This window comes from Pocillopora damicornis, chromosome 11 (genome assembly GCF_964200805.1).
Source record: "Pocillopora damicornis chromosome 11, jaPocDami1.2, whole genome shotgun sequence".
Lineage (NCBI taxonomy): Eukaryota > Metazoa > Cnidaria > Anthozoa > Scleractinia > Pocilloporidae > Pocillopora > Pocillopora damicornis.
In genome coordinates this window covers 20,160,001-20,182,043 of record NC_142680.1, presented here as the reverse complement: position 1 = coordinate 20,182,043, position 22,043 = coordinate 20,160,001, and the positions used below count along the sequence as shown (strand labels likewise).

Genomic DNA, 22,043 nt, shown 5'->3' with positions numbered 1-22,043 from the left:
GATTCATTCTCCCCGACTGATTTCAATTCTTTTTCACTAGTGCCGTAGTCTGACAAGCTCTTGACCTACTATCGACGTAGTGTTTGTTAACTTGTTTTAATTGTCTTTTTTTTGGTTTTGTTTTGTTTTTTCACAACAAGTCCTAACATGAACCGAGACCTTTAACGTTGATTACACCAGAAGCTTTTTTTTAATGGTAATGTATTGAGAGGGTGTCTGTGCAAGTCACGTATTCCAATTTTACAACTCAGGACCTTTCACTTGACTTCCTACTGCATACATAAACACCACTAAGATTACGATGAAGCTCTTCATTTCAGTTTTGGAAGTCAGTAGGACTGACAGTACGACGTAGCAAATTTGCAAAATACTACTGATAAATCTTCTATTCGAAATGAAACCCAAAGAAGTCTTTCCCACAATAGTCCCTGTTGATTTTAGTTTATTTTCATTCATTGTACGCTAAACTCTTCAATAAAAGTATCCGTGGTAAAATGATAAATAAAAGAACTCTGTATAAACTAAATATCTCCTAATTAACCTCACATTTCATAAATAATTCTGTGGGAGAAGTCTTGTGGTTATATAAAACAAAGCAAAAACTAGTAATTTCTATAAGCTAACTCTCTCAAAGCTGACCTTCATTTTTCGTAAGCATGCAATGTTAATCACACTCAAGTTTACTGTCAAGAGTGTCGGATACAAAATGAAGCTTTTCAAACAGTTTTAAGAAAGCTCGGTGGTGTTTTCTTTTTTTGTGTGTGTACTAAACGTTTATTTACGACCAATCGATTTGCTTGAACGCATGTTATACTACGCTTGGCTTTTAGAACTGACTGGCCCCTTTACGTACACTCATTTTGTTTTCATTAGCCTTTCTTTTGTTTTCTTACAAATATACCACAGAAAACAAAAAAGAAAAGAAGCAGATAAAGCTTAGAGCCTTCAACCAATCTCATGGCGTCAACGTTGTCGTATGAAAATTACGAGTTAAATGACTAAAGAAATCGGCGCATAAAAAGGGGACTGGGGCACACAAAGCTCCATTCATCCGATTCCAGGCCTCATCTGTTTCACCATCGTCCTCATCATATCCCTGTACAAGAAAATAAAACAGAAGGTGTGAAACATGACTGCTGAAACAAAGAAGGATGAGTACAAGGAAGTCGATCTTTTCGAAAGTCCAGTAATGAGAGAACGAGTTCAAAAATTAGACCGATAGCAGGAAAGATAGGAAATAAGATAAAGCAATTAATTGTTACCGAATCGCAGTAAGTTTCTCTTCCACCGACTCCCAAGGGTTGCGATCTTCACTGAATTCAAGAAGATCTACAAACAAACCAAGATCAAATTTAAGAACATAAAGAACCTTACAGCTGTTAAGGCATGAGAAAGATTATTCCTTTTCTATTATAACTGAGTATCAACTGAGCCGAAGGTCTTCTTAATCTCCCTTCGTTCAGAGAAGTACAAATAGGATACAAGACTAAAAAAAACTGTTTTTCCCGATTGCTACGCATAAAAATTATCGTGAAAGTAGTCCTGGTTAAATTCTTCACGCAGACCTTGGGCGAGTTTCATTTCACTGATCCAGTCTCCCTCTTTGTAATACTTCACGCGCAGATTCTGCATAAAGAAAATATGTAAAAGTAATTAAGTCTATGAGGCCACCCCTCAATTGCAGAAGAATACAACTATACCTAAGCCCCCTCCTACCCTAACGGTACGTTCTTCTCCTCACGCTCACAGTCACGTATGGCGCTAATGCACGCTGCCACTTAGCGTCAATCACGAACACCGGTGCACGCTTAATGATAAAATGCTACAATTCCATTAGCGAAGAATGTTCATTTACCAGAAAAGAAAATCTCTCCATGCGTGTGAGTTGTAGAATACGATCCACATCATATTCCAGACGGGCGACTTTCTTGGCCTGTGCGTAGGTCGTACTCATTTGTGCAATGAGAATGTTGAGTAGAATCACTATCACGATCCCCATGTAGGCCATCATTAGCAGAATGGAGAGCCAGCTGCAAGGAATAAATCAAATGCTCTTACGTGGTTAGTTTCACCTATTATCTTAGTGGTAATAAACTCATCTTAAGGTAAAGAGATCTGAACAAGTAAACGGATTAAAAACGTATTCGACCTTTTAGAGAAAAATCAACTCACTTGAAATTTGAATAATCGTAAGCAATTGGTCTTTGTTCAGAGAGCGCGCGAAAGCCACTCAATAACACATCTCCGAAGTCACTAATGTAAAAAACAAAATGGATTTAGCATGGACTGTAACACATAGACTGATCTGCAACACATTAACAGAAATTTCATATCACTTCAGGTGTTATCATATACATTTCATCCAACTAAAATTCGCAGATAGTGCAGAGTAAACATCAGCCAACCAAATAATTCAACACATTTATTCAGTAGCATTTAAGCAAGCAAGATTAAGACATACCTAAACTGTTGGTTTTCATCGGAGTAACAGAGCGATAAAGACAAAGCACCACAGAAGGAGAAAAAGATAACAATAAAAACCGCCATGGATCTTGTCACATCGTGCAAAATGATCTTAGCCAAGGTTTTTGTGTATAATCCGGTTGTCCTGAAAAAAAATATACACGGTTCTATTACATTAAGGACACAAGTTATGTGATACATAATGATGTTCGAATTATACTAAATAAGAATATAACAGTTTTCAACAGTCTTCTAATAAAATTTCAGGTGAGGTGGATACGTTGCCATGCGTCGTCTCCATGGAAAGCATTTGGCTGTTTTAACAAATTGCCCATCTTCTTTATTCTTTTAATTTCATTACTCCCGTCTGTCTCCTCTCCTAGAACGCTTTTTTTAATCTTTCTATTCTATATCTTTTTTCGTTGAGACGTTTTAAAAACTTCCAAATTTCCATCATGAAGGTGCCAAGATGGTGGGGTTGCACTAATTATAAATTAGGCTTGTTAACCAAAATCCAAACCTAATCCAACTGTGTGAGTAAGTTTCACAGATATTATTTTCTTGTTCTAATTTGCTGACATTCTCTCAAACCTATCAAACGTAGCTTATGATGCATTTTACCTTGTCAAGCAAGAAAACTTAAAGATCCTCAGGAAGTTTAACAAGAAAGCTAAAGATGCCACAAGCCATTGGGCTTTAATTTGCGTGTACCGTAAGGTTATTATACACAGGATAAGCAACAGGCCTGACCAGTCAAACAGGGTCATCCATTCTGTGAAGTACGACTTCCCCTCTCTAAGGGAAATCAGACAGATTAAAGGTTTGCAAAGAACACTTTTCATTCAATTGATTCATTCTTATGTTTTTAAGCTCACCATGTTCTAATCAATTTCCTGTACTTAAACCACACATCACCAACAATTACTCTACTCAATCTGACAAAGGGCAAATGCTCAAAGTTGGTTGTGTACTAATTAATTCCACCTCTAAACTACTACCAAGTCTTCCCTGATCTAAATAAACTTACTTTTACTCTTGCAAATGGTAAAATGTCCTGAGCTTTGAAAAAAATGGTGTTCTAACCTGATTTTACACCCACTAGAATTGCATACTTACAATCTAATTTGATTAATTTCTTCACATATGTAAAAGACCACCATAATTAGGGTGAAAATCTCACAAAAACCACGCAGTGAATCAGCTTCACCACCATACTGAGTGGGATCCACTGCTGTGGAAGCCCTCAGCAGAGAATATGACAAACACAGCAAGAAGATCACATACAGTGCTGCTTGAAGGCTGTGGGAAAAATTTGGGAAAAGGTGGTGATAGTAAATTATGCCATTATTTGATTTGACTTGGTTCATTGTTGTGATAACTTTTCTGTTTCAGTGGACGCATCTCCCTCAATGTTTCCCCTTTGTTTAGTTTAATTTCTAAGTGTTCATCTCTCTATACAAACATGTACAAAGTATACCTCAGAAAAGAGTGTCCATAACGTTTCCATTTTGTTTTCACCAACATTCTAACCACAGGATGTTGTAAGGCCTCCTAAAAATGAAAATCAGGCAGTGTTTTTTAAAGAACAAATGTAAAATATGATACAAGTACAGCAAAAAGACAATTTTTGATATTCATATTTTATTTTTGATTATGCCATGCTCATATTTTTGTAATAGTTCCAATACATTACAGATCAAAATGAAAATTTAACATGGTTGCTGTCAACGCCGTCACCATTTCTCATAATCTAATACCAAGAGTAGGCAAGAGAGTAGATTTGCAAGTTTGTAACTTTACCTTGTTTTTGCTCTTTGCAATCAAATGTAAACAAGACCTGTCTCTCCAGTTGAAATGTTTGTTGTTTGTTTGCTTTTCTCCATCAAGGGTTGTAAGCTTTGGGGACCGTCCTCCCTCATCACCATCCAAGATATGATAATAAAAGTGATAATCTACAGGATCATCTGTGATTGTCCTCCAAGCTCCTTCAATTCCTTCTTTCTCGAGTTCATTTTTGTAACTTTCCTTACGTTTTGGAAGATGTGGCCAATGAGGATTCACCATCTGATCTAGCAGAGCCAAGGTCGTTTTCTGCTCAGAAGATATATACCACACAGAAACAAAGAATACAAGATAATCCTAAAATTTAAACATTGCATGTATATAGAACAATGAATTCAAAAATTGTTATACATCCACCCCCTTCTCTATTGGAATTTTCTCTAATAAATCTCCAATAAGTCTCTCTCTCTCCCATTTCCTTTATCAGCCATCTAGCTGAAAGCCTTAGCAATTTTCATTAGTCTCCAAAGGAAAAGTTTTTGTAACTTGCCACAAAGTCCTCCTTACATTAGCAGCCCTGCAAATGATGGCCAGATGTTGGCAAGTAGGCAAGTTTTTGAAATCACACATTTGACAAATGTGTGATTTTGAATGTTTACCCGTAACGTACCGACCATAAATCTTTTCTATCACAGATATAGCACCACCTTTTCAACAGGGAATTATTCTAACCTATGTTTCCTATTAATGCAAAAAATATAAATTTCCCACCTTCATTTTAGGATTTTCAATGATAAACTTAAAACTGAAGAAAGATGGTTGAGGTTCTGTCATATCACCTGGTCTCCATGAAAACAAACTTTGGACTCTGGAATTAAAGTTTAAACAGATTTTCTCATGCAACATAATTATTTCCTGCAGATTTTTTTGCTCTGATCACAAGAAGACCACACTACATGTTCATGGTTAATAATTGTTGAAATGAGATTAACAGAATCTACGAAGGTTATGAGTAATGGTCTGAAAATTGCAGATCTAAATTACATCTTGGTATGAATATCTCAATAAAGTTAAATGAAAGTTGATCAACTCATTTGAGGTATTTTTTTGCCTTCACAGGCCTTTTCAAGTGTCTTTTTATAAAGCTACTTTGGCTGGAGGCCAATAAGAGAAGAAAGGGAGTCTCTCCAATTGTTGAAGATGTATTAACTACTTATAGACATAAATCCAAAGAAAAATATAACTTTCATGAGTTGCTACTAGACAAATCTGTTATCACAATCAATACAATTCGAACCAAATTATTCACTCAGATTACATTTAGAGTCACAACCTCTATAAAAATATACAGGCCAACATCTTAGATCAGACTATAGTTGAAAAGTATCATTGATAAAAAATTCTTCAAATCAAGCCCTCTATCATTTGATGAATCCATGTAATACATTTTATCTATACCTTTCATGCCACATCATTCTAACGAGAAATGCTGCCACCTCATCTTTCTCAGCCAATAAAGCCATTTCAACTGGAAACATGGCTCTTGTTGACCTAGGTCGTTTTGTTTTCATGGATAGCAATGATGGACATCTCTTCACAAGTGTTTTGGTGACTTGTAAAAATCCAAGTTCTGCAGCATAATGTAGCAAAGTCTTCTTCGCCTTGTCGTTCACATCTCTGAATGTGTCATATCTATTACCCAAGTTCAGTTCACTCTCTAACAAAATGTTTAGGAACCTGTTTATCTGCAATGTGACATGCACATTTTTCTAGATCTTGGTTTCAAATTAGCAAGGATCCATTGAATAGTTCATCAATGTGTTGTACTTACAAAAAAGTATTACTAAACATAAAAATTAATAAAACAATAACAAGTTCAATCGGTACTATCTTTATTTATGAATAACAATGATTTCCTTGGTAATCTGAGAGCAGAAGTCCACTTTCCGTCCCATTGAGTTGATAAATAGGTATTTCTACCTCAAGCTGAGACACCACGGACATAAATGACCATAAATATGCACGTGTAAAATTTACTGTAAAACAGTCCAATTTAACGAATTTCTTATAGCATCACAAAGTATCGATCCTAAATTTACGACTCTGGATATACCAACTGGTGAACCTCGCAATACATTTCTCAAGCATTTCTCTAGCACACTGTAATAGTGAAACAAACAATGCAAGTCGTTTTAATCATTACAATAAATTAACATACCAGTTTTTCAAGGCTTGGTAGTTTATCGGGATTATCTTTGTACTGTTTGGATGTTGGCCAAATTTTCAACATCACCAGGGCTGGGTCCTCACCAAAAATTTCTCCGTTAACCTTGTAATTCTGAATCAAAGTGAAATGTGATCATCGCAGTAAATTTTCCAATTCAAGCAATTGGAAAGAAGAAGCCTGAAAAAAATCAGGGCTTCAACGGGATTCGAACCCGTGAACTCCGCGATACCGGTGCGATGCTCTACCAACTGAGCTATGAAGCCACACATTGGGAGCGAGGTCAATTTATTGAGTTCGTATCTTCCCGTGCAGTGAAATGATGTGAAGTTTTTATATGAAATAATTCATATTTGTACTGCGGTTGTAGATGAAAGTGAAATGTGATCATCGCAGTAAATTTTCCAATTTAAGCAATTGGAAAGAAGAAGCCTGAAAAAAATCAGGGCTTCAACGGGATTCGAACCCGTGACCTCCGCGATGCCGGTGCGATGCTCTACCAACTGAGCTATGAAGCCACACATTGGGAGCGAGGTCAATTTATTGAGTTCGTATCTTCCCGTTCAGTGCATCAGTTGTTCAACTTGGACTTCGTCCATAGCTCTGTTCCACAACAGTCCTTTACACTGCTTCTGACTAACCTACCAATCGGAGTTGATAGAATTAATTGGCTATAAGGCTCAGTTCTCTGATCCACCGACATGTTCACTATGAAAGGTAATACATTGCTAGTTCTTTCCTTCATGACATTGTAAAGTAACCGTACATTCATTCAAAGTTTGTCACTAGGATTAAAAACTGTCGCTCTACAGCTGAGAAAACATTTTCCGCAATAGTTTTTCATCCGAAGGGAGGATGAAAAGGATAATTGAAGTGAACGATAATTATATCCGGATGGCCGTCTGTAAGGTTAAGGTTATTTTTTTTTATTTTTTGAAATGTTGGTATCGATATGTGATCATCCTCTTATTCACCTAAAAAAATTACCTTGATCCAGAACTCTCCGTCATGTTGATTAAACAAGAAATCTTCGAGATGACGGTTAACTTTAGGCTGAGCATCATCTTTGTTATTGTTGTCTTTAACAATGAAATCTTCCTCGACTTTTCTAGCAATTTTCATATTAAGTCACAGCTAGCTTAACCCAACCTGTAAGTGTCATAGAGTACGAGAAAGCATTGTGTAAGTAACCGCTCCTCAAACTCCAACAGGCCCACGAAGGGGCCTGGACCCGGTTCCCGCAGCTGTTTCAGGGAAGATTCATTCTTTCCTTCTTCGTTTCTTTCTTTCCTTTCTTTCCATTTTTTTTCTCAATATTATAATAATAGAACATAAATTTTCCCTAACCAAACGGATGTTTAACTTTAGGAACCAAACGGTTTCACAGTAATAAGGGAAATAAAAAATCTGCACTAATCTGCTCCTTATATGAAAGTTTGCGGTAAACGAAAAAGAGTGAAACAGTTTCGTAGTTCCTCGATCGCCAGGCAATCTGGCATCAAACACCTTTTATGACTCCTACCTATTATCACAAGGAAAACAATCCTAAAACTCTAAGTTGGGTACGTTACGACACAAGGTGCTAATTAGACGGAAAATAGCATTATTCATAGGAAAGTTTACAGCTACAGAAAGTGCCTGCTTTTTGTTTTGGGAAATTTTAAACACCATGGAATAATAAGAACACTATTAGTGCAGGAGTTTACGTGCAGTGCTTATCAGTTTTTATGAGTTTGAAAACCCAGCAGGATCAAAATAAATGGCAACTCACATACTTCATCAAACCTTTTGATTACATTCCTCGTTCATCAATGTTACTTATACATTGGCTACACCTTGATGTTATGTAAATGTGTCTTTTCGGCACCCATTGTTCTCGGTGTAAGAAACGCCCATCTGCACCTATTACATGAAATATTCAGCTTCCTTCGATCGTGTCGCTAGGATTTAAACTCTCGAGTGCTAACAAACTCCGCACAACTGCTATCAAGTCATTTTCACCGTCGTGCACAAACTGCAAACGAAAATGAAGTACGTTATGCTCCTTTACACTGGATACGACTGTGAATTGGCTGAAAGACTCGAAGATTATTTCGAGGGAAGATTAAGAAATATAGCGGACTTAAGGAGTATCACCGGAGTTTTAGCAGAGAAACAGAAACTCTCCTGGGCACTTCGCAGCAGTGACTGCGTCGTACTGTTTGCAACAAGCCAGGCTTCTTCCCTTATCAAAGACAAGAAGCAAGAAACTGAGGATGGCTTCCTCACGTTTGACGGCAAAGTTATACACGACGCGTTCACAGGAAACAAAGAACTTGTGGATAAACTGATTATCGTATACCCGACGGAAAGGAGGGAAAGTGATTGGATCCCCGACGGTTTTGATGAAAAGAGAATATTTCAACTGAAAGGCGAAAAAATCCAGGCAGGTCCAATGTTATACCAGCTCGAATATTCCATAAGGCGGACTTTAGGACAGCCTTCAATAGATATGTGATGTAAAAGTTAGCACTAAAACACTGCTTAAATAATTATCTACTCATGTAACCTTTCCCTCACCTACTAATCAGTTAACTATATACGTAATGACTTGGGTGTGTGATATGGAAATCAGTTCAAGCCGAATGAAAGACAGTGGATGAAATAAAAAATAATAAAAAAAATTGAAGTGCGTCGAAAATGTTAATGGCTATACAGTGGATAACTAATTACTTTTTCTAGGCATGTAAGGATTCATTTCAAAATGCTAATAATCTACTGCACAATTAGAAATTGTTTACAGATAGGACTTTAACTTGACAGAAGATATAAGCATAACACATGCCATTAACAGGAGTTAATAAAAGTCACCTAAGTATGACATCATATGCTGTGGCATTCGTTCACTATTCGTTCCACGTAAACGTTTCCCAAATAAAGTATACCAATTTCAAATCTAAAAATCTGCGCAATGGATAAGTGGTGATTGAATAAGGAAAAACATTTAACAAAGATTTGTGTACGGCCCCATACCTCACTGTGGATACAGTTTCTTGATAAAGAAAAAATGGCGAAATATTTTACTAGTATGGGCATACACGGAAATCTTTAAAACATTTGTAACAACATTACATGGTGTAAGGTATTCATTGACATAGAACACGAGTGGCCTATAAGTGCAAATGGACTTTGCCATTGAATTATTTGCAATGATGAGCTGACTAAGTAAAATGTCTTGACAACAACCTCGCCTTTCAGATGGGCAAATGAACATGAACATGACGAAAGGCCTGGTGGTGCTTATCTTGTTCATATTTACCATTCACTACGTGATACCCATTTAGTTTTTATCTCCTTTCATCGCCACAACTGTGTCAGAGTGGTCTTTACAGTAGTTTTCTCTAACTGTTTGTCGCCACAACCGCTTTCTTTGTTGCCTGATAAGAAATTCGGCCTGAACTTCTTTCTTTTCTCGTTAGTGGCGTACAAACTACAAGTGAATACAAATTCCAAAGAAAGCGGAAGTAATATATCCCTCGTTGAGTCGTCAAGAACACCAACAAATCCGTTTATTCTCGTCCTGGCCTCATCTGTTTGACCATTTTTCTCATAACGTCCCTGGAGAGAGAAACTCACAAAAATAAAAAATACCACGGAAGCGATACATTCCTCCTATCGCCGTCAAGCAACAGACACCCGTTTATTCGCGTCCAGGCCTCATCTGTTTAACCATCTTTCTCATCAGATCCCTAAAATGAGAAACTCACAATAAATTAAAGAAAACCGCTGATACACAAAAATGTGAAAGCGCGGGTTGGGTAAGAAAGTTTAATTACGAGCCATGGGAAATCCAACCAGTCAATTTTGTTTCACTTTGCTCTCTGATTGGTTTTGAAAACTCGCTCCATTCTCTCAATCAATCATATTTAGACTTGATCACAATTGTTTTCCCACGCTTCGGACACAGCTCCACAGTTTCTTAGCAATGTACCCCCTTTATTAATTTAGTTTTGGTTTTACAACACTTGATACAAAACGCTCAAAGTATGATTGCTAGGTTAATGAAGAAGCTGATGGTCAGGAAAGGTAGGAACTGAAGGAATTATTCGTACCTGATATCATTAAGTTTCTCTTCAACTGACTCCCAAGGACTGCGATCTTCACTGAATTCCAGAAGCTCTGTGAACGAAACCAATATCACATCTGAGAACACAATGAAATTTCTACGCATTATAGCATCGGAAAGTAAGATGTTTCGCTTTTACTTACTCTTCACAAGACTCCCTCTCACCCACCAACGAGGAATTGAAATGGAAAATGATTATTATTTGAAACTGTTCGCTCAGACAGCTACAGAGCTCTTGCTAGTTAAAACAAAGGCTAGCAAAGTGAACAGCCCTTCTTTTCGTTTCCACACTACTCCTTTCAGTAGCCACGCCAAATTTGTCCTTCTGACCAATAGCCATTCCAGCTTTCAGCCAACAAAATCCTGTGACTGATGGTATGTCTTAATAAGTAGTCTCATTTATTTCATTACCGACCTTTTGCAAGTTTCATCTCACTAATCCAGTCTCCTTCCTTGTAAAACTTCACGCGTAAATTCTGCAGAGAGAAAGGTTGTTGCATAATAAATCAATGACCTTCACCTTCTACTCCCTCATTCACACTTGCACGAGGCGGGCAGCACATTCGCGCAATCACACCTAGCGTCAATATGTTAACGGCTTTATCCTAATTACCAAGTGATACTCACCAGAAAAGGAAATCTCTCTATGCGAGTGAGCTGTAAAATACGATCCACATCATATTCCAGACGAGCGACTTTCTTAGCCTGTGTGTAGGTCGTACTCATCTGAGCAACAAGAATGTTGAGCAGAATCACAGTCACTGTTCCCATATACGCCATCATTAGAAGAACTGACAGCCAGCTGTAGGAAAGAAAGATTCACAAAGCTAAGCTTATCTACTGAAGGAAAATATGTGTGACTTACTAAACACCACCGCTCCCTTATTACAGACATGATATGACTTGTGAACTTATCTTCCCTGAGCTAGCTTTTAAAACTCAAATCGTAACAGCCGTTACGCGCAAAGAGAAGCTCAGCAATAACTTCAAAGACTAGTGAAACGTACTTGAAAGGTGAGTAATTTTGCGCCATTGGATACTGCTCGGACAGCGCTCGAAACCCGCTCATCAAGACGTCTCCAAAACCACTAAAGGCAAAATCAAAAATTAAAATTAGTATGTTGGGTTTTTTTGGACTTCTCACGCGCTATATTCAACATCTAAATTCCCAAAATCAGTAAATTGCTTTTGCCAGAAAAGATGAGAATAGTTTGAATAAATACAAAATCTAGCCGGTAAAGAGCAGATCAAATTAATCAATTTACAATGGAAATTATCGAATATTTTATTGACTTGTAACAAACGATACCCCGAGTTGTTTTTTAAAACAACCTTATAACTTTGTTAAGGAGATTGAGTAAAAAGAGATGTACCGAAGTTCTTGGTTTTCACTGGATCCGGAGTAACAGAGGGATAAAGTCAAAGCACCACAGAAGGAGAAAAAGATTACAATAAAAACTGCCATGGATCTTGTTACATCATGTAAAATGATCTTGGCCAAGGTTTGTGTGTATAATCCTGTAGTCCTAAGAAAGATTTAATGTAACGTTAGGTTAGATTGACGAAGGGATGATTTTTAATTCATCAGTGCTCTTTCCGAACTCAAGTAATTAATTGGGAGTTGTAGGTTACCTTGAAACACATGAAAATTTAAATATCCTCAGGAAGTTGAACAAGAAGGCTAAAGATGTCACCATCCACTGTGCTTTATGATCCATGTATCGTAACGGTACTATAACCAATATCAACAGTAGGCCTAACCAGTCAAACAAGGTCATCCACGCTGTGAAATAACAACGCCCCTCTCTGCAAGAAATCAAATAATTTCACAACCATGCGCCTCTTCAAATGTGGAGTCATTTAAATTGCGATATGGGGTCAAATGGAAGGTCTTGATGAAATTTCCAGCGATCCTTGATCACCATATATAATTACTTTTACATTCTCATCTGATTGACTTCCTCACAGATGTAAAACACGACCATAAGTAGAGTGACAACCTCACAAAATCCACGCAGTGAGTCCAGTGCACCGCTGTAATGGGTGGGGTCCACTTTGGTAGAGGCATGCAGCAGAGAATATGACATACACAGCAAAAAGATGCAAAACAATGCCACTTGGAGGCTAAAGAAAAGAAATAGTAATTATAATTACCTCTGCAAAAGTACAATGGAGAAAGGGCACAATATTAGAACTTCAAATGAAGATATAAAACTTAAAGTTCTTGGTAACCTGTATTATTTTTTTTTTAATAAATCTTTGAGAAATCAAAGGCTTTGAAATTTGGACAGTATTATGCATTCACAGCTAGTATTCCAGGGGATACTATATTAATTAAGACTGAATCACTCTGCATAGAAGTTTTTTCACTGGCTCTCAATCATGTGCGTAGTGGCAAAAATAAACTCAATGAAATTTGGCTCTGCACCTAGATACACTTAAGAATTCATCAATACCTAATTCAACACTTACATGCCTTAATTGATAAATATGATACAGCTATCTCTAAAATTAACAGTACGGAGCCTGCAAATATAACTTTACCTGAGGAACAAGTGTCCATAACTTTTCCATTTTGTTTTAATCAACATTCTGACAACAGGATGTTGCAAAGCTTCCTAAAAATGGACATCAAGAACTGATTTAATTTTGGCCAAACCTTAGGATGAGAGTGATATAAAAATCAAACTCCTGCAGTAATAATTATTAGTCATAAATAAAATGTGTCTATTCTTTCAAGATACCTTTTTAATACCAGATCTTGACAATATTACATATTTCACCAATGAATTTCTTAAAAGCTTGATCATCTTTAGGTCTGAATCTTACTTTGTTGTTGCTCTTTGCAATGGCATGTAAACAAGACTTGTCATTCAAGCTAAAATATTTGTTTTCCATCTCCTTGTGTCCATCTGAGGCCATAATCTTTGGGGGCCGTCCTCCCTCAGCTCCATCCAAAATATGATAATAAAAATGATAGTTTAATGGATCATCAGATATGGTATTCCAGACTCCCTCAATTGCCTCCCTCTCTTCTTCAGTTTCATAGTTTTCTTGACGTTTTGGAAGATATGGCCAATGAGGATCCACCATCTGGTCTAAGACAGCCACTACTGTTTTCTGGAAACAACACAAATCACAGTTATGGTCCATCAATAGTATCTAAGTCCTGCTCCACTCTAAATTCATGTTGGATAATACAAAATTAACAACTGCATTGCTAGGTGGAGGTTGGGTGCCTGAAACATCCAGGAGCTTCCTCTATATTGGCAGCCAGCTCCTAGATGGAGACTTCTCCCATTGCTGGCAAATCCTGGCAACCCAGCCATGAGCCCCTACACAAGAAAGGGAAACAGGTACCAGTCACACTGAATAAACAGTGGAAAGAGGGAGGGATGGGGTGGGAAAAACTACCTCACAATGCTGCAAAGACACTCAAAGTGCACGCAAGAATGCCTCAAACGAAGAGCATGTGGAATTCCAGTGCATGTGCATGTACAAAAAATTGCTCACTACTAAAGAATGCTGATGCCCTTTGTTGTTAGCTCAGTTAAATTGCATTTAACTGGATCTACAGTACTTCTCAACCACAGTCTGACTCCATATCTGAAGGGCTTGGTAGAGAAATTAACAAATCAAAAATTTACTTACACAATATGTATTACTGGCTTCCCAAAAATAACTTGGGACTCCAGACGGTACCCTCCTCTTCCCTCTTCCCTTCTCCCCCCCCCCACTCCACTTTTTCTGTAATAACATAAATGAGATAGTTTCATGCCTGTTTCACTTCTATTTTAATACAATAGATACTCCCAACTCGCCCCTATTGAGTGCAAAAATCCTCTTGTAACTTTAAAGCCATCAAGTTATTCACACACACAAAATGGTAGTCTGTATACAAAGCCTGTGAGCTATTTCAAATTTTGTTAACATCACAATCTTACCCTCGTTTTAGGATTCTCGATAATTGCCTTGAAATTGAAAGAGGAGGGTTGAGGATCGGTTATGTCATCTTGTGTCCATGAAAATAAGCCTTGAACTCTAAAAGTGACAAAGAAATAAATTATTATTTCAAAAGTTTAAAATGCAATATTCCAATCATGCATATTCTCTATACTGTTTATACTGTTCTCTATACATATCATAAGATGTTGACAAGGAGAATTTATATTACAATCAACAGCTCCTTAATTGGTGATAATTTCTTTTACTCCTGAGACTTAAATGGGTTAAAGGATAAATCTTGAGCTTTTAGAAACTCAAAAGAGACATTTATGTCTTCAAGACCATAATATGAAAAACTTTTGTTTATTCAAATTCCAAGCATGTTTCTACCTCTCATGCCACATAACTCTAACCAAAAATGCAGCCACATCATCATTCTCTGTTACTATTGCTAATTCCACAGGTAACATGGCTCTCTTTTCGACAGGTTTGAGTTGTTCTTCTGTCTTCACAACAAGTAACTCTGGACATTTCCTGACAAGCGTTTTGGTGACATGCAAAAAGCCATGCTCTGCTGCATAGTGCATTAGTGTTTTATTTGTTTCGTCATCTTCGTCTCGGAACGACTCGTATCTGTTCCCTGTGTTTATTTCACTTTCTAATAGAATCTCCAAAATCCGATTTATCCACAAAAAAAATGTCAGAGATAATATTTCCATAATTAGTATTAGATTTATAAGTTAATTCCTACATGTCAAAGCCTTGTGTGCCCACCTGTTGTTCAAGTGCACGAAGTTTGTCGGAATCATCTTTGTATTTTTCAGATCCTCGCCACTGTTTTAACATTAAAAGAGCTGGATCCTCGCCATCCAATTTCCCACCATCCTTGTATTTCTGAATCAATCTTTCCACATGAACTTCGTCCATAGCTCTGTTCCATGACAGTCCTTTGTTTTGCTTCTCATGGACCTTAACAGAGGAAAAAAGCTTAGTCGATTGAAATGTTTTTATATGGCTTAAATTTTTCATCAGAGAATTGCAAAATAAATCCAGAAACTTGCATTTTAACACATATTTCGGGTCTTTCACCTTAATCCAGAACTCCTCGTCAAATTGATCTCGTATTAAATCGTCTTGCTGGTGGTCACAACAGCGATCAATTTCATTCTGATCTCCTCTTTCGCTGTCGTTTTCACAACATGATCTCGAGACCGAAATTACGATTATCGTTATTTCTAAATTGGCACCAAATTTATGGATATAGTAATTTCGTGGCACTCTTTACCAATGCTCTTTACCGTGTTAAATAAAGAGAAGGACTCGGTTCCACTGTCTTACAACATTCAAGATGGCGGAGGAAAGGGGTAAATGTGCGTTCAGTTGTGATCAGCATGATCTCGACACCAAGATAACGATTACCGTTATTTCTAAATTGGCCCTGAAATGACGAATATCATAATTTCAGTGCATGTCTGAGACCTTCGGGCTCGAAGCTTGGGAACTAGTATTCAGGGAAAGATAAAATGGCGGCTTACGGCGGCGAAGGAAATCTCAGTAGTTTAATATTTAGCGTGAAAAGGCTTGGGTGTTGTGATCTGGTTCTCAAGTAAAAAAAAATCACGGTCTGCAATGGCCCTACCACCTTTTGAACAACAAGAAAACATTGAAACGGTGGTAAAAAGCAGCAAGTTTCGAAGTCTAAACGAAAGATGGGTAAGCTAAGTTTCAGTCAAATATCATGACATTTGGGATGTAATTTCGATACCGAATAAATAGTTCTACATGGTTACACACGCATAGGATTCTGTTGTGTTCAGGTGAAGGCCATTTCAGCCATTCCTGCCACTTGTAAGTGGTAGGAAATAAAAGATATGTATAGTTGTTTCGTATTGAAGCCCTGTGAAATCACAAATTTGATTTATTTCTTCTTTGTTTTAAGTGGTCATTATCCATTACTTTTGGAAGTCGATGCTGATGAGAAAGAAAAAATGTTTATGATTATTTCTTCTCTCGAACATTTTACTATTTAGGTACCAAATAATCTTGATACTGAAGATCATTGCACCATTATGAAAAAATTACCCTTGATTGCTTTGTCAACTGGAATGTATAATGTAATATACCTTGTGATTTGTGGGATTTTCACAAGTAAACTAGAAATACTTGAAGAAGTTAATGATGTACTTAATGCAGAGCATTTGGTACAAAGTCTGCTTTGCTGTAATCTACCTGAAGGTGCTTTTTATATGCTAGTAAGACTTGCACAGCCCAGTCAAAATGTTTTTGAGTAGTAGAAAAGCTGGCCAAACCTCTTCCTGAAAAGCAGTCTGAAAAATATGAAGTTAGCGGAAGGTACTTCATTGTAGGCGGCCAAATTGTAAGCTGCCAGCCCATTTTGAGTGAGCAGTAAAACTCAAGATTGGCTATTTTAGCTAATTTTATTGAGAACCAAATTCCCAGCAACGGGCACAATTTTACTGGGCTATTTGTTATTTAACTACTTAGTAATATTCTTATTAAAATTTACTGCATTCCTTTCTAATAATTTGCTGCTGATTGTATGCTGTATATAGCTTATGATTTGTGTGATTTTCACAAGTAAATTAGAAATACCTGAAGATGGTAATGATGTACTAGATAATGTACTTGATGCAAAGCTATTTTGGTGCAAAGTGTGTGCCTTGTCCGTAGGTGATTTTGCATGCTAATGAGACTTGTAATTCAAATAATACACATCAGCTGGAGTGGGAATATTAAAAGAAAAATAATAATATTTAGCTATACCAAGTTCTGGTTTTATGTCCAAAGTGTGTGCCTTGTCCGTAGGTGATTTTGCATGCTAATAAGACTTGTAATTCAAATAATACACATCAGCTGGAGTGGGAATATTAAAAGAAAAATAATAATATTTAGCTATACCAAGTTCTGGTTTTATGTCCAAATTAAGCACTTAGTTGAAGATCACTGCACTGCTCAGGTCCAGAAGGCTGAAAGAGTACTGTCTGCTGTTAGTTTGATTTTTGTCATTTCTATTGATTTATTTTATTTATCAATGTTTCTTTGAATTGTAATTCATTGATCTCTTTCAATAGTGCAGGTTCGCTCATGTAACCTAATCTCCCACTTATGTATGTATGTATGGATGAGCTCAGTCGAAATGTTTTTGAGTGGAAGGCAAGCTGGTGATAGTAATAGGCAGCAGAGGCTGAACCTTGTCTTGAATGGAAGTGTGAAAAGTGTGAAGTTAGCGGCAGCTATATTGTGGCAGGCAGCCAAATTGTCAGCTGTGGCACATTTTGACTGGGCTGATTGTGTGTAGTATATATGTGCACTTCTTTTAGGGTGTTAAACAGGTTAAAGTACCAAGAAATCCTCTGTGATAACTTGATAATTCAAGATGTAAAAATTTTAAATAATAAGGTAAAGCTTGATCATTCTTAAGAGTTTCCATTTGTTCTGGAAATTTGGGGGAGGGTCAGGGGAGCACTATTTATACATAAATAATGTACATAAAAAGTAAAAAAAAAGGACCAAGGTAAAATCCCAATTTGTTTTAAGAGTTAATTTTATCAAGAGAAAACCCTGGATATAGCTTGGGATTTGTGTGATTTTCAAAAATTGTTAGGAACCTTGTTAATTTTCAGCTTCAAGAACACAAGTACATAATCTTTAGTGCAGCCCTCTTTTCTCCCGGCCATTATTCTAATTTTTTTATCAAGTTTCCTTTTTCTTGTGTTCAATTAATTTATTGTCTTTACAGGTGAAATTTTAATATCTGCTAGCACAATTATCTCTGCTAAGAGTGTCTACCATCACTCTTGCCGGTCTCAAGCCCAAAACGCTGCAAACTAGCTGAAACTACATGTATTTCGTAAAATTGCAATGAAATCTATCTAAAAACACCAAAATCCGGCAGAACGCACGAGTTTTTGCCAAATTTTACGCAAAAGTTGACAAAAGCGCTCAATTCGACCTGAAAAACACTTTTTTTTTTTTTTTTTTTGCAAAAATCAGCCTATTTTACATTCAAAAGCACGATGTCTTTAACAAAATAGGGATACAATCCATGTGAAAACACTTATTCCAGCTAAAACGCAGTCTTCTCAGTAAAATTTGGGCTGATTTTACCCACTTTTTGTGTAAATAGCTGCCAAAACCCTCTAAACTAGCTGGAACTACATGTTTTTCACAAGATCGCCATAAAATCTTGAAACGTTGCTTTAGGGACCTTTATGCCTCCAAAACGAGTTTTTACTTTACAAAAAATGGAATTAGCAAAGATGTTAAAGGGGAAAAAGCTGTGAGAAAGGAGAAGTTTAGTGTTGCTGTTTGATATGCCGCCCAGATATATCAATTTATTAATTTAACGCCGTGGGCAGAAGTTTTTCTCTAGACTAAGAGGACCCTCCCTATGTTGACGAACCTCAATAACTCGTTGATTTTACTGTTTTTACACAGATTTGATTTTAACCATGTTCGCCAAAATAACTGCCAAAAGACGGCAAACCAGTATCTCGGCCAAGAGCGATATTGGCCATTTCACACATCCTTATTAGATATGAATTTTATTAAAGATTGTCATTCTAGCATATGTTGGCTAGTTACCACAGGTTTCTTGATTTTCATGGGAAAGTGGCATTGGTTGGTACCATGACCAATCTCCTCGACTTTCCCATGATTTTCATAGGATGTTAGCGACCCATACTTCGATCCTCAGTTGTTTTTTTGTTTTTTTTACATTGGCGCGAGTTTCACAACTTTCTTCTGGTTTGGCATTGACTCAGAGTTGGGCTTATTTTTATGGCTAATCCATCGGCGACTTTCTCATGATTTTCTTGGGTTCTCAACAGTGACACGCACTTTGGAACCATAATTTTATAAATATGTCAACACTGGCAAATACTGCTAAAATCTACACTCTACTAAACTCCATGTACCACAATATCCACACAACTGCGTGTGCCTACTTGAAAATCCTAACCCTAACCCTAAAACTATCCAGTTAGCCTAGTATTGTATTGCTGGTTTGAGTGACTAAACTGGCTCAAATGATCCAGCTGCTTAAAAATCTAAGCATAGAGTAAGTTTAAAAGATTCAATTTTGTAAGGTTTCGAAACAGTTCCAAAATTAACATGCACATAGCTCAGTGTAAAACATCGAAGCTTCTAGGACTTCTTATGATTCCTACGAACGTACACACCTAATGCACGTCAATTTGCCTTTGTTGTCCTCGAACGATCACGTCTTCATAGTAACGTGGTGTAAGAACTGTACAGCACTTTATAAATATATGTTTTACTTGACGGTAAAAGTTTGAATCCGTACAAGGAAACGTAACGGAAACAGGCGATGATAATATTCCGTTGACAGAAATGCAACGGAAACGTTTCGTCATATTTCCGTTCAGGAATCATAACGGAAACATAACAGGTCCAAGGAAGAAGTGAATGATGTGGAAACATAGAGTTTCATTTTTCCGAATTACGGAATCATGCTATTTCGTCCTGTGCTCACTCTAACTCTGTGCTATCCTAAACCTAACCCAAACCCCAAACCAATCCTAAGCTATGGTAAAGGGTTTAAGTCAGGGTTGAGGATAGGGTTAGGGCAGGAGCCCATTACCTGGTTAGGGTTAGAGTTTGGGTTGCTTCGGGTCAGAGGGGTTTAGTGTTACAATCAGGGTTAGGGCTAGGGTAAAATTATGCTTAGAGTTAGCGGGGTTTAGTGTTAGAATTAGGGTTAAGGCTAGGATGAGGCTATGCTTAGGGTTGGCGTTAATATTTTTCTACAAGCATTCAATTGCAGGGTTTTTGGTATTGTGTTTGTAAATTTCAGTAACTACTTGAAAGTTTACTGAAAAACAAACGATAGGCCGACTGGTACACTTACAGGATAGATAGAGAAGGTTGGGGTTAGGGTTAGGGTTAGAGGGTCTGCGGTTGAGGTTAGGGCTAGGGTGAAGGTTTGGGGTTAGGGTTTGGGGGCAGGGTTAGTGTTTAGGGTAAGGGTGTAAGCCTCTTCAAAAATATTTTTAAGAAGATTTTGTCACCTTTTTCACTTAAATAACCACCTGAAGAATTTTGACCAGTTAGATTATTTGAAGCGGTTGGATTAATTTTGATTGGGGTTTAATAACTTTTAGTAGTTGGATGATTATTTTTACCAGTTGAACCACTGTAATATGCTGGATCTTTTTAACTAATGTTACCATCCTTACCTGAATTATTTGAACCAATTTCACTGGTTACACATGCATTATCCAGTTAGACCATTTCAACTGGTTGGATTATTTAAACCAGTTTGTCCATTTTAGATATTGGCATCATTTTATCAAGTTGGATCATGTTAACCAGTCGCTCCATTTTACTAAGTGAGATCGTTTCTTCCGATTGGACCATGTCACGTAATTAAAATATTTTCACCGTTTAAACCATTTTATCTTGTTTTGGCTGGTTGGACCATGTTAACCAGTTGCATCATTTTGACTGGAGTGAAAAGTTCCGTTCTTAACCCGAGCCCTAACCCTAACCCGGGGTTAGGGTTAGGGTTAGGGTTAGGATAGCTCGCAGCTAGAGTTAGGGCTTGGGTAGGGTGGGATTATGATTAGGCTGAGGGTCACAATTTTTTCTGAAAACATCCAATTTTTTTTTGGTATTGTGTTTGGCTCTAAACTTTAACAACTACTTGAAAGTTTGCTTGATATCAAAATATACCATTTTTTGCCAAAATAACTGCCAAAATGCGCAATTCGGGCCTTTTTATCAATTTACACTTGGTTTAAGCTTGGTTTTTGTGTTTTCCCACAGACTCTTAAACTATTTTGCTGAGAACATTTTTTGCAGCGTTTTTAAAACTGAAATAAGCTTATTTTTGCAAAAAAAACAAACGTGTTTTTCAGTCGAATTTAGTGTTTTTGTCAACTTTAGCGAAAATTTTTGCAAAAATCGTACATTTCTGCCGTATTTTAGAGTTTTTAGACAGATTTCGTCGCGATCTTGTGAAAAACATGTAGTTTCAAGCTAGTTTTCAGTGTTTTGGCAGTTATCTTGTCAAAAAATGGGTAAGTCAGCGCAATTGTTTTTTTTTTGGTTTTTAAGGTTTTGTTTGCCCAAATTTTACTGAGAACACTGTGTGTTAGCTTGTCTCCATTGTTTTTTCGCAGATTCTATCGCTGTTTTGCTGAAAACATAACGTTTCAGCTTGTTTGCATCGTTTTTGGTCGTGAAATAAGCTAATTTTTGCAAAAGGAAAAAAACCTGTTTTTCAGCCCAAATTGACACAAAGGATACAGAAGAACATTTGCCTTTTGCCTTTTTTTTTTGTCCTTACTCATGAAGTTGATTTTGGCATTTCAAACAAAAACTCTGCTAGAGCATTAATTGAATGACATATCATGCACTTACTTTGAAGCAAGAACACTTTTTTTTTAATTCAGAAAAATACCTTTTTATTTTTTTTTAAGGACTGCTGGATATAACCTGTACAACCAAGATGAATTTACATTCATTATTTGTCATAACTTA

General features: G+C 37.0%; 2 protein-coding genes, 1 long non-coding RNA gene and 1 other non-coding gene across 4 annotated transcripts; all 4 read right to left on the bottom strand.

Moving 5' to 3' along the window:
• Positions 1-1,047: 1,047 nt before the first annotated feature.
• On the bottom strand, positions 1,048-6,535 carry LOC149038087 (uncharacterized). The gene is made up of 13 exons (XM_089186432.1): positions 6,464-6,535; positions 5,704-6,014; positions 5,017-5,113; positions 4,264-4,554; positions 3,941-4,014; positions 3,580-3,762; positions 3,085-3,258; positions 2,462-2,608; positions 2,173-2,253; positions 1,856-2,030; positions 1,566-1,626; positions 1,263-1,329; positions 1,048-1,096 (listed from the first exon to the last, which is right to left on the bottom strand). The coding sequence occupies exons 1-13, from the start codon at positions 6,533-6,535 to the stop codon at positions 1,048-1,050; spliced, it is 1,782 nt and encodes a 593-aa protein (XP_089042558.1).
• A 379-nt stretch (positions 6,536-6,914) lies between these two features.
• On the bottom strand, positions 6,915-6,987 carry Trnaa-ggc (transfer RNA alanine (anticodon GGC)). The gene has a single exon. It is a non-coding gene; the product is annotated as a tRNA-Ala (tRNA).
• A 45-nt stretch (positions 6,988-7,032) lies between these two features.
• On the bottom strand, positions 7,033-7,649 carry LOC149038085 (uncharacterized). The gene is made up of 2 exons (XR_016180794.1): positions 7,457-7,649; positions 7,033-7,110 (listed from the first exon to the last, which is right to left on the bottom strand). It is a non-coding gene; the product is annotated as an uncharacterized LOC149038085 (long non-coding RNA).
• Positions 7,650-9,100: 1,451 nt separating this feature from the next.
• Positions 9,101-15,708, bottom strand: LOC113684429 (uncharacterized). The gene is made up of 13 exons (XM_089187145.1): positions 15,295-15,708; positions 14,910-15,206; positions 14,519-14,615; positions 13,404-13,694; positions 13,119-13,192; positions 12,516-12,698; positions 12,207-12,380; positions 11,948-12,100; positions 11,582-11,662; positions 11,202-11,376; positions 10,990-11,050; positions 10,561-10,627; positions 9,101-10,197 (listed from the first exon to the last, which is right to left on the bottom strand). Exons 1-13 carry the CDS (start codon positions 15,546-15,548, stop codon positions 10,149-10,151), a joined length of 1,956 nt encoding a protein of 651 aa, XP_089043271.1. The 5' UTR covers positions 15,549-15,708; the 3' UTR covers positions 9,101-10,148.
• Between the last annotated feature and the right edge of the window lie 6,335 nt (positions 15,709-22,043).

Bases quoted from the DNA above. Each gene is read 5' to 3' on its own strand.
- LOC149038087 (XM_089186432.1), bottom strand. From the start codon at position 6,535: ATGTTGAAAATTTGGCCAACATCCAAACAGTACAAAGATAATCCCGAT. The intron at 4,015-4,263 runs GTAAAGTTACAA...TTTCATTTTTAG, and splicing joins TTGCAAAGAGCAAAAACAAG to GAGGCCTTACAACATCCTGT. The intron at 1,627-1,855 runs GTAAATGAACAT...TTCTTTATGCAG, and splicing joins TGGAGAGATTTTCTTTTCTG to AATCTGCGCGTGAAGTATTA.
- LOC113684429 (XM_089187145.1), bottom strand. From the start codon at position 15,548: ATGAAAAATTTAAGCCATATAAAAACATTTCAATCGACTAAGCTTTTT. The intron at 11,051-11,201 runs GTGAGTATCACT...TTCTCTCTGCAG, and splicing joins TAGAGAGATTTCCTTTTCTG to AATTTACGCGTGAAGTTTTA. The intron at 10,198-10,560 runs GTACGAATAATT...TTCTCATTTTAG, and splicing joins GAGAAACTTAATGATATCAG to GGATCTGATGAGAAAGATGG.